Genomic DNA, 11,734 nt, shown 5'->3' on the forward strand with positions numbered 1-11,734 from the left:
TTGAACCACTCGTACATCAAAGTATATACATGCATGTTTTAAGCTGGGAGAATGGGTCGGCAAATTGCTTGATTATAGTATTATTACCCGATGTCGCTTGAACTATACAACGTGCATAAAAAAATACTGCCAGGCAAAATTTGCGATACATGCAATTTATCAATTTTCCGAGAAACCCAGTGCATCGTATGCGATGCATATATTATAAGTTTATACAGTTACAATTTCAAAATAGTTCGTACTTACGTATAATAAGAGATTACTTTGAAAGTTCAAGTTATACGAAAATATGATAAATATACTGCAGCTTTTACAGTAGAAGTTTTTGATATTTCAAATTATATATGAAAGCAATATAGCTTGCAACACAATTTATATATTTCTTTCTAGAGGCGGCCAAGTGACGAGCATCCGTTCTGCGCAAAGTACCTTGCAATGCGTTGACATATCTTCGTGAGATCAAAACTAATTTAAAGTGGAAAATGTAAGTTTGTTTAAAGTAAAGTTTTACATTCTCTGATATATACTATACGACTTAAGAATAATAAATACATGTATAATAATTTTAAAATAAAATAAACATATAATAATTTTCTAATATTCTAATATTAATAATACACGCTGCAACCTTTGACAAATACTTACGTATCCCTCGTGACATTGCTTTCATTGACAAGTGGAGAGCAAAAAATATAAATTAATATTTTATTTTTAATAGTTTTACTGTCTTTTTTTAATATATTTATAAATATTATTTAATAAATTTCAATATCTTTACTATAATTACTAATAATAATAAAATGATAATAACTGAAATAAAATACATAAATAATATGGGCACACGTGCGTGTGTGTGAAAAACTATTAGTATTTAATAAAATATACAATAAATTGTCTATAAAAATAATTAACTTCATACTTAATAAATATTCAGTGAAATATTTTTATAAACAAGATATTATTGTATATTTTATAATTAAACTTATAATTAATAAAATTTATTAAACTGCATTTAACGTAAAAATTATTTGACAAATATATGTGTATGTATAAAATTAAAGTTTTGTTTGAGAAAACAGTACGCGTTTTTGAACAAATATTGATATTCTTGACTTTATCACGTCTGTTCAAGAACCAGATACGACGGAAGAATGAGAATAGCGATATATTGAAATATAAGTATATTTTCTGTTTTACTTATCTACATTTATCTACATGCTATAATGCGGTAAGCAAATGATATCTATACGATGACGTAATTATTCTGCCATCGCTTGTAAAAACGATATGTATGTCAAAGCAGTTTTTAAAATATCCGTTATTGTGCTCCGCGTGATATAAAAGAATTTGCCAGCACTAAGTTGCAGAGGAATATTCGTTCTCATTATAATGAATATCAAATCTTTTATTGCGCTGGACGAAAATTCGTGCCATGCTGAGTTGTATATCGCCGAAACGATCGAGTCGCTTTGACTTTGCAAAACGTCGCCGGCGTGCGTGAACATGACTGATTGCATAAGAGCGAATTGGATAAAGCTCATTGTTTTCACTATGTCACCGTAATTCCGATGCTTAAACGATACAAGGGTACGCATTCCTGAAAAGGGCTGTTTTTTTTACTGCGTTATTTTTTTCTACATGCTCTTAAATACATATTTTTTCAAGCACCATTTTATTCATTAAGCTACTTTACGTCGATTATTTCATAATTTTTACAAATTTTAATAAATTACATAAATCTGCGAAATTAAGGGTGTTATTAAAAGTGAAACCACGTATAATTCTCAAACAATAAAACCTCGCAGATCTGTGGTATTAATCAAAATTCTGTAAGTCTACTTATATTGAAAATTTAATTCTTTTAGTTGTAAAGTAAATCGTAAATAATTAATACTGCATTGAAATTAATCAAGATTGTGTGTTGTACCTGAAATGGCAATGACTATGGTAGATATTGATAAACGAATCAATAAAGTAATATTAAAGCTGTCCTCGATATTTTTAGCCAGTGTTATCAATTTATTATGCCTTTTAATCCATAGTCTCAAAAAATTTCGATAATGATTTCTGTCGGCAATTTTTCTTTCGACTTTAACAAAGCGAATCCTTAAGAGCTCTAATTGGCCGCAGAGATGCATGGTAATAGCAAAGAAAAAGTTATCGTTTCCGCACTCTGCTACGTAGAGTATAAACGCCTGTAATAGTTGCATGACAAAAACTGCCTTGTATGTGGAATACGAAATTCCTTTAAATAAACATGAGGCCGGAATGACAAAATTCCATAAAGTTGTAGTATCGTTTCCAATAGTGACAACCTGTTTTATAAAATATCTCCAGATATATTATATTACACAATGATAGAACTATACAATACCACATTAAAATAATATTGTAAAAATAATATGTATATAAATAGTACACATGAACAGCATAAACAAAAATTAAAATAATTTTTGTTACGGATTATTTATTAATGAATCTTATATGTAATAAATTATAATATCCATTATAGATATAAACAAATTTATATATCAATTATTTTTATTAGATTTGATGAATTTTAGTTTAATTATAATAATAAAATATTACGTATAATTTAGAGAAAAAGAGAATAACAATTTGTAAACAAAATTACGAATACAAAAATGTTTAATAAACACCACCTGCTGTTGATTTCCGAAGAAAATAGAAGGAAAATATGACAAAGTAGCTAAGAGGCCAATTATCACGTGAAATATAGTAATTATTCGACCTAATCGTGCGTATTTTATCATTGTTACATAAGATCGTTCCTCCGTAGACGAAGACCAATCATCAATTGCACAATTCACATTGATGGTAATTCTTTTCATATAGACACGTGCCAAAATGATATTTGTCCACCCATGAAAGCAGGCGTCTACTATAAGCAAAAACTCCAAACTGTCTTTGATATCTCCGCAGTTCTTAAAAAAATCTACCAGCAGACCCGTCACTGTGAAAGACTACACGATAGCAACTACTTCAACTGTTTCATAAATAAATATGTTAAATTAGATTGTACAAGGTTTTTGATTATTAAATTATAGAATTTTGTTTAAATTGTATAATTTGCACAAATTATAAATTTAATTATAAATACACGTATATAAAATTTCTCTTTTTAAACCAACTGCAAAATGTAATTGAGTTATTATTGAATTATTATATTGAATTTTTATGTTAATTTTCAATAAAAAACTCTTGTACATAAAACTTTTTGCATACTTACATCATGTTCTACATTGAAAAGAAAAATTTATTGCATTTTACGATATCTTCTCTTACCTGCGCGATGAAAATGAAAAACCAACGAAATGTGCAAACCAAGTCATTTTGCTGCAAAGGCCATACACCTACTATCCTCATCATCACTCTTATCAGTGAGAACCCATAATCCATACCATCGTTCCAGTGTTCCTTCATGTTTCACGACGGTTAGTTTCGAACTCAAAAAAAAAATAGTGACCGAATGTTGCTCTACATCTATGCGATACATATAATTTTCAGAGAAATTACTATTGTCGACGCGCAAGACTCATGGCTTGTTCATTGATCAGTCTTTATGTCGGTAAGATAAGTGGCAGAACAAATTTGTGTAACCATACATTTCTGTAATATCCATCCACCTTTCTGATATGCGCAATTTTTCAGATCTTTGATAGCTTGTCAACCTGTCAATACTTGTTTATTACAGAATAAATAATTTATTAGACTTATCGCAACGTTTGAAATAGTGGTTCGACAATTGCAAGTAGCAAGAAAAATTGCAAATTTGTTTAACCATATATTCTTCGTATAATTAGATATATTTTTCATGTTCTTTTTCTTTTTTTCCTTTTCAGAAAGTATTAGCTTATTCTTGAAGTTTGCATTATCCAACTAAACGAACAACTCATGACGCTAATTATGTGTAAAAGTTTTATCGTAAATATTTTTTTCTAATATAAATAATTCTTTTTTTCTAATATATAAATAACTTTCTAATATATAAATAATATTTCTAATAGTTCATTAATTTGTCGATGTTCAAAAACTTATTAAAAATATTACACATTAAACTAATAATAATATTATCACGATAATAATAATATGTTTAATAGATCTACTCAAGACTTTTTATTCTGTGCAAAATGCTTACATCTATCTCCAGCCATTCAAGTCTCTATTTGGTCGATTAATTATAATTATTTTAGTAATCTCGGTAATTCAGTGTACAAATTTATTGTAATAATAGATTTTTTTAAGTGTTGCGTTTCAGAAAAAATTATAATTCTAAAATTAATATGTTATGCGATACGTAATAAATTAAAATAACTTTTCCTTAAAAAAAATACATCACAAAAACCTTTAGAATCTTTTTAAAACTGTTGAAATTTAACGCTAGAAGTTTTTCTGCAGTCAAATAATAAGAGTTAGCTGTTCAAAGTATCAATGGCAAATCTTTCATCATTCTTATATTAAAATTATACCGCCATATATATATAGTAATATATTTAAATAAAAGTATATATTTTTTGTTTTACTTATCTACAATTTATTTACATGCCATAATGTTGTAAACAAACGACTGCTATATGTTGATCCTTTCAAAATTATTCTGTCATCGTTACCTGTAAAAACGATATATACGTCAAGGCAGTTTTTAAAATATCCGTCATTGTACTTCGAGTGATATAAAAAAACTTTCCAGCAGTAAGTTGCAAAGGAATATTCGTTCTCATCATTATGAATATCAAATCCTTCATTGCGCTAGGCGAAAATTTGTGCCATGTTGAGTCGTGTATCGCCAAAACGATCGATTCGCTTTGATTCCGCAAAGTATCGCCAGCGTGGGTGAACATGAAAGATTGCACGAAAGAGAGTTGGATAAAAGTTATACTTTTCACTACATCAGTGTAGTTCTGATGCTTGACAGATACAATGAGACGCATTCCTGAAAAGAGCTGTTTCTTTTACTGCGTTATTTTTTCTATGCTTTTTAATACGTATTTTTTCAAACATTATCTTACAAGAAAAGGGTTGGAAGTGTCCCCCTCCGATTTTAATGAGCTTTGAATATGTTGTAGTCTAGGTCAAAATAGGAGACACGTATTTTTTTATATGTGCTCTTACGGCCGTTAAGGGGGTGAAACACCCTCTTGAAAAAAATCGGTTTTTATATTTCTGAGTAAATACCGTCAAAGCAATAAGAGGTATAAAAAAAAGTTTCGAATAAAAGTTTTATGGTTTTTAATATACTTTAAAACTGCATAATCAGATTTTTCAAAAATTGAAGGGGGAAGGGGGGATTTCGAAAAATATGACATTTTCGAAAAATCTGATTATGCCGTTTTAAAGTACATTAAAAACCATAAAACTTTTATTAGAAACTTTTTTTATATCTCTTACCGTTTCGACGGTATTCGCTTAGAAATATAAAAACCGATTTTTTTCAAGAGGATATTTTACCTTCAAGAGCACATATAAAAAAATACCTGTCTCCTATTTTGACCTAGACTACAACATATTGAAAGCTCATTAAAATCGGAGGGGGACACTTCCAACCCTTTTCTTGTTAGTTACTAAGCTACTTTACGTCGATTATAAGACCTTCATAATTTTTACAAGATTTAATAAATGATTAATTAAATTTCTATAAAGGCTATTATATCGAAAATTTAATTCTTTAGTTGTAAAGTAAACGGTAAATAAAATAAAACAGTAATGGAATTCATTAAAATTATTTGTGACACGTGTACCTGAAACTGCTATGACTATGGTAATTATTGATAAGCGAATCAATAAAGTAAGATTAAAGCTGTCTTCGATATTTTTAGCTAATATTATCAGTTTGTTATGTCTTCTAATCCATGGCCTCAAAAAATTTCGATAATGATTTCTGTCGGCAATTTGTCTTTCAATTTCAACAAACCGAATTCTCAAGAGCTCTAATTGACCGCAAAGATGCATGGTAATTGCAAAGAAAAAGCTATCGCTTGCACACTCTGCTGTGTAGACTAGAAGCCCTTGTAATATTTGCAGAACAAGAATTGCTTTGTACGTGGAATACGAAATTTCTTTAAATAAACATGATGCCGGAATGACAAAATTCCATAAGATTGTAGTGTCATTTCCGATAGTTACAACCTATTATGTAAAATATTTTCACAATATTAGAATTATATAATATACATTATTTTAAAATATGATATTATAAAACAAAAAAATATTTACAAACAAATCAGTAGCATGCATAAGAATTAAAATCCTTTTTGTAAAAGATTGTTTATAACAAATCTTATATATAATTAATCGTAATTATTCGCTATAGATATAAACAAATTTACTCTTATTTTTATTATTACCAATTATTCTTATTTCAATTGCTGCATTTTACTTTAATTATGATAGTATTCTGTATAACTGGAAAAAGAAAATCTAAGCCCTAAAAATCACAAACACAAAAATATTGACACCTGCTGTTTACTTCCGGTAAAGGTAGAAACATAATATAAGGGAGCGGCTATAACGCCAATCATCAAATGAAGTATGGTAATTATTCGACCTAATTTTGCATATCGCATCATTATTACATAAGATTGTTTCTCCGTGGACAAAGACCAATCGTCCATTGCAGAACTCACGTTGACGGCAATTCTTTTCATATAGACACGTGCCGAAATGACATTTATCCACGCATGAAAGCAGGAGTCTATCATAAGAAAAAATTCCAGATTGTCTTTGATATCACCGCAGTTCTTAAAATAATCTATCAGCAGACCCATCACTGTGAGAGACTATACGATAATAACTGCTTTGTAAATGAATATGTTAAGGTATATTGTGCAAGGTTTTTGCTAATAAAACTATATATGTTTCACAATGTATAACGAGAGAGAGAAAAAGAGAAGAAATTACACTTATATTTTCTTAAAAAAAACAAATATATATATATACATATACACATACACATATGTGTATAAAATTTCTTTTTCATGAACTTCTCGATTTTTCATTTTAAATCAATTGCAAAAATGTAACCGGATAATTGTTGGATTATTATTATGTTAATTTTGAATAAAAAAACTTGTAGAAAGTTTACATATTTACCATCATGTTCTACATTCAAAAGAAACATTTATTGCGTTTTATATTATCTTCTCTTACCTCAGTAATGAATACCAAAATCCAACGAAATGTGCAAATAAAATTCTGCTGCAAAGGCCACACTCCGATTAGTCGCATCATTGTTCTTATCATCGAGAAACCATAGTCCATACCATCATTCCCGTATGCCACCATATTTCACGACAGTTAGTTTCGATCTCAAAAAAATAGAATAGTAGTCATATAGACTGTTTCTCTACATCTACTTGATATATATGAATTTAGGAGGAATTACTGTCGATGCGCAAGACTCATCGCTTGCTGATCGATCGGTTTTTATGTCGGTATAAGATAAATGACAGAACAAATTTGTATAACCATACATTTTTCTAATATCCCTCTATCTGTCTTTCTAATATGTGTGATTTTCAATGTCTTCAACAGTTTTATCAGTCCGTCGATAGCCGTTTATTACGAAACAAATAATATATTAGAAATTAGACTTAGCGCATTTTTTTGAAATATTGATCGACAATTGTGAGAAACAAGAAAAGTTGCAAATTCATTTAACCATAGATTCTTCATATTTAGATTTACATTTTTCATATTTCAATTTCTTTTTCTACCTTTTTCTTCAGAAAGATTAGCACATTCTTATTGCTTAAATTTTGCATTACCCGACTTAACAAACTTTACTTATAAAGCTATGTTTAAAGATTTTTTCTATTATAAATATTTCTAATTTTTTATTAATGTGTTAATGCTCATTAAAAACATTACACATCAAACTATTAAACATATTATTATATATAATAATAATAAATTTAAAATAGATCAAGAGAGAAGAAAAAGAAAGAGTTTTTATTCTGGGTAAAATACTTACATCTATTTCCATCCATTCAAGTCTTTATTTGGTCGTTTTACTGTAATCGTTTTAATAATCTGAGCAATGCACAATTGGTAATATATTGTAATAACAGATTTTTTGTACCAAGTGATACATCAATAGTTATAATAAAATATAAAAGTACGATAAAATTTCATTAGCATATTGTTCGGTTAGTAGCGCATGTTTTTTAAATTAAATTTTTATTAATTTTAAGATTACGTGTTATTCTTATTGTTTGTTTTGGCACAATTTTTTATATTTATATAATTATCTTTTTTGTAAAAAGTTAAGACAAATATTTTGCACAACAATTATTTTTAATATAATAAGTTTTTTTTTAAATTAAAATAATACTGTTTTGTATAAAATAAAACAATTTTATAAAACAATTTTTTGTAATTGATGCGCATACTTTGTGTTCTTTTTTTTTAACTTTTCCTAAAAAGATAAGTTTTTAAAGATTATATTATTTTTTATTGTAATATTATTAAATAACACATCTATTATTATGTACATAATTTAAAATTATCAATTAATAAATTTATATATGTGTGCGAGCCCCGAATAAAAAATCGAAATTATCGGATCTTCCTACATGCAGTCTAATAAACATGTGTTAATTGGAATTTGTATGAAAATATACACAAGATTTATGTGTATTATTTTTAAATAAATAACAAATATTATATAAAGATAATTAATATATATTAAAGATAGAAAGATTTATAATTACTTACTTATTTATATCTTACATAAATTTTAAGCAAGTAATCATAAATTAATTATAAATCTTTCTTATAAATATATTTTAAATAAATAATAAATAATAATTATAAATAATAAATAATAAATATTATATAGATATAATTAATATAACTATATTATATACAAAGATTTATGATTGTATACTTTTTATTTCTAAACATATTGTAATGATTGCTTTATTCCTTTATCAACGCGCCATATTGAGTAGTTAAGAAACGTACAAAGAATGAGATGAAAAAAGAAGAAAGAGAGAGAAAGACTGATAGCATGAAGAAGAGAGAAAGAGAGATTCTTGAGATCATTTGGTGATTTTTCCTCAGCGAAAATGTTAAGGGACATCATCATTTTTTGCAAGCTTCCAACTTTTATCATTATATATCTTTATAATTAAGTCTTAAATTAAAATTCCATTAGAGTAAACTCTATCTGAAATTAAAGAATGTACTTTTAGTAATCTTTTAACTCGAAAAAGTTTAGTTTGCGAGAAGCGCCTTTTTTTCAATCTTTTATTTAACTCGGAAATTATTACTAATACTTTGACACACATTTTGCTAAGAAAAAATATCATCTTCAAATAATCTCAAGAATCTGCCATTAGTAAGTCTTTCATCGATTATGGGACACCTGTATGTATATGTATATGTAGATATGACGTTCGAAGGATGCGCGAAAAGTGACATATCAAAGTCGAATAAATATACTTTCTATTTCTTTTAGTTATCTTTTATTTCTTTTATTCTTTTACTTTTCTTATCTTTCACTTATTTCCAATTTTTATCCACATGTCAAAAATTGATTAGCAAACAATTAATAAATATTATAAAGTATTCTGCTAAACAATAATATAACAAATCATTCTGTCAACGTAATCTGTAAAAACGATATGTATGCTAAGGCAGTTCTTAAAGTATCCAGAAGTCATTGTGCTTCGCGTGATAGATGCAGAGAGATCTTTATTCTCATCATAATGAATATCAAATCTTTTATTGCATTAGACGAAAATTTGTGCCATGTTGAGTCACATATCGCCGAAAAGATCGATTCACTTTGATTCCGCAAAGTATCGCCGGCGTGCGTGAACACAAAGGATTGCAGGAAAGAAAATTGGATAAAGCTTATACTTTTCATCATATTAGTGTAGTTCTGATGTTTAACAGATACAATGAAACGCATTCCTGAAAAGAGCTGTTCCTTTTACTGCGTTATTTTTTTCTATATGCTTTTTAATACATATTTTTTCAAGCATTATCTTAGTTATTAAACTATTTTACGTCAATTATAAGAGCTTCATAAGTTTTACAAGCTTTAATAAATTATTAATTAAAATTCTGCAAAGTTTACTATATCAAAAATTTAATTTTTTAATTGTAAAGTAAACCGTATAATTAAATCAGTAAGTGGAATTCATTAAGATTGTTTGTGACACGTGTATACCTGAAACTACAATGACTATGGTAATTATTGATAAGCGAATCAATAAAGTAAGATTAAAGCTGTCCTCAATATTTTTAGCCAATATTATCAGTTGATTATGTCTTCGAATCCATGGCCTCAAAAAATTTCGATAATGATTTCTGTCTGTGAGTTTTCTTTCAATTTCGACAAAGCGAATTCTCAAGAGCTCTAATTGGCCGCAGAGATGCATGGTAATAGCAAAGAAAAAGCTATCGCTTGCGCATTCTGCTGTGTAAATTACAAACCTCTGTAATATTTGCAGAACAAGAATTGCTTTGTATGTGGTATATGAAATTCCTTTACATAAACATGATACCGCAATGACAAAATTCCATAAAGTTGCAGTGTCATTTCCAATAGTTACAACCTGTCATGTAAAATATCTTCGGATATATTACACAATATTAAAATCATATAATATACAAATACATTATTTTAAAATATAATATCATAAAATGAAAAAGTACTTATAAACAAATCAGTAGCACATGCATAAGAAATAAAATTTTTTTTGCGAAAGATAGTTTATAACAAATCTTATATATAATTTGTCGTAATTATTCACTATAGATATAAACAAACTTTTACTCTTATTCCTTTTTTATTTTTATTATTATCAATTATTCTTACTCTAATTGCTGCATTTTACTTTAATTGTAATACTATTATGTACATTTAGAAAAAGAAAATGTAACTAGCTCTAAAAAAAATCACAAACACAAAAATATTGAACACCTGCTCTTTACTTCCCACGAAGACAGAAATATAATATGGGAACGGCTATAAGACCAACTAGCACATGAAATACAGCTATTATTCGACCTAATCGTGCGTATCGCGTCATTATGACATAAGATTGTTTCTCCATGGACAAAGACCAATTGTTAATTGCAGAACTCACATTGATGGCAATCTTTTTCATATAGATACGTGTAAAAATTATATTTATCCATGAATGCGAGCAGGTGTGTTACAAGAAAAAATTCCAGATTGTCTGGGATATCACCGCAGTTCTGGAGAAAATCTATCAGCAGACTGATCATTGTGAGAAACTATACGATATAACAATTACTTTATAAATAAATATGTTAAATTAGATTGTACAAAGTTTTTGATATAAATTTTGATTATATAAAACTATATAATTTAAACAATGTAAGCAAAAGAAAGAAGATACGGAAAAGTTACACTTATTTATATTTTCTTTAAAAGTCAAATATATATACAGAGTGCTCTGGTAAAGGTGGGCAATCTCTCGTGGATATTTAGAGCAGGTAAAATTAATCCCATAAGTTCCTATAAAATATTTTTCTATACTGCATTTCTACCGAGATATTTGTCTCTAGAGTTTAAATTTAAGAATCATTTTTCTTAAATAACTTTTATATTACTTTGTAGATCTTAATATTGTACAAGAACTTTTTTTTATTATTAAGTAAAAATCTTTAAAGTAATGTGGCAGATTTTTTGACATCATCTCGAAAAGCCAGAATTGGATCACTTGTAAGTCATTTGACT

At 27.6% G+C, this 11,734-nt stretch overlaps 2 protein-coding genes across 2 annotated transcripts; both read right to left on the reverse strand.

Annotated features, from left to right (window-relative positions):
- Positions 1-1,017: 1,017 nt before the first annotated feature.
- LOC140672080 (odorant receptor 4-like) lies at positions 1,018-3,800 on the reverse strand. Its single transcript, XM_072903918.1, has 4 exons — positions 3,307-3,800; positions 2,664-2,984; positions 1,928-2,315; positions 1,018-1,597 (listed from the first exon to the last, which is right to left on the reverse strand). The coding sequence occupies exons 1-4, from the start codon at positions 3,442-3,444 to the stop codon at positions 1,260-1,262; spliced, it is 1,185 nt and encodes a 394-aa protein (XP_072760019.1). The 5' UTR covers positions 3,445-3,800; the 3' UTR covers positions 1,018-1,259.
- A 374-nt stretch (positions 3,801-4,174) lies between these two features.
- LOC140672088 (odorant receptor 85c-like) lies at positions 4,175-7,398 on the reverse strand. Its single transcript, XM_072903927.1, has 4 exons — positions 7,168-7,398; positions 6,477-6,797; positions 5,760-6,147; positions 4,175-4,954 (listed from the first exon to the last, which is right to left on the reverse strand). The coding sequence occupies exons 1-4, from the start codon at positions 7,300-7,302 to the stop codon at positions 4,614-4,616; spliced, it is 1,185 nt and encodes a 394-aa protein (XP_072760028.1). The 5' UTR covers positions 7,303-7,398; the 3' UTR covers positions 4,175-4,613.
- Positions 7,399-11,734: the final 4,336 nt, after the last annotated feature.

Source organism: Anoplolepis gracilipes, chromosome 12 (genome assembly GCF_047496725.1).
Source record: "Anoplolepis gracilipes chromosome 12, ASM4749672v1, whole genome shotgun sequence".
In the NCBI taxonomy this organism is placed as follows: Eukaryota; Metazoa; Arthropoda; class Insecta; order Hymenoptera; family Formicidae; genus Anoplolepis; species Anoplolepis gracilipes.

Bases quoted from the DNA above. Each gene is read 5' to 3' on its own strand.
- LOC140672080 (XM_072903918.1), bottom strand. From the start codon at position 3,444: ATGAAGGAACACTGGAACGATGGTATGGATTATGGGTTCTCACTGATA. The intron at 2,985-3,306 runs GTAAGAGAAGAT...GCTATCGTGTAG, and splicing joins TTTTCATTTTCATCGCGCAG to TCTTTCACAGTGACGGGTCT. The intron at 1,598-1,927 runs GTACAACACACA...AGCCCTTTTCAG, and splicing joins CATAGTCATTGCCATTTCAG to GAATGCGTACCCTTGTATCG.
- LOC140672088 (XM_072903927.1), bottom strand. From the start codon at position 7,302: ATGGTGGCATACGGGAATGATGGTATGGACTATGGTTTCTCGATGATA. The intron at 6,798-7,167 runs GTAAGAGAAGAT...ATTATCGTATAG, and splicing joins TTTTGGTATTCATTACTGAG to TCTCTCACAGTGATGGGTCT. The intron at 6,148-6,476 runs GTGTCAATATTT...TTTACATAATAG, and splicing joins TTACCGGAAGTAAACAGCAG to GTTGTAACTATCGGAAATGA.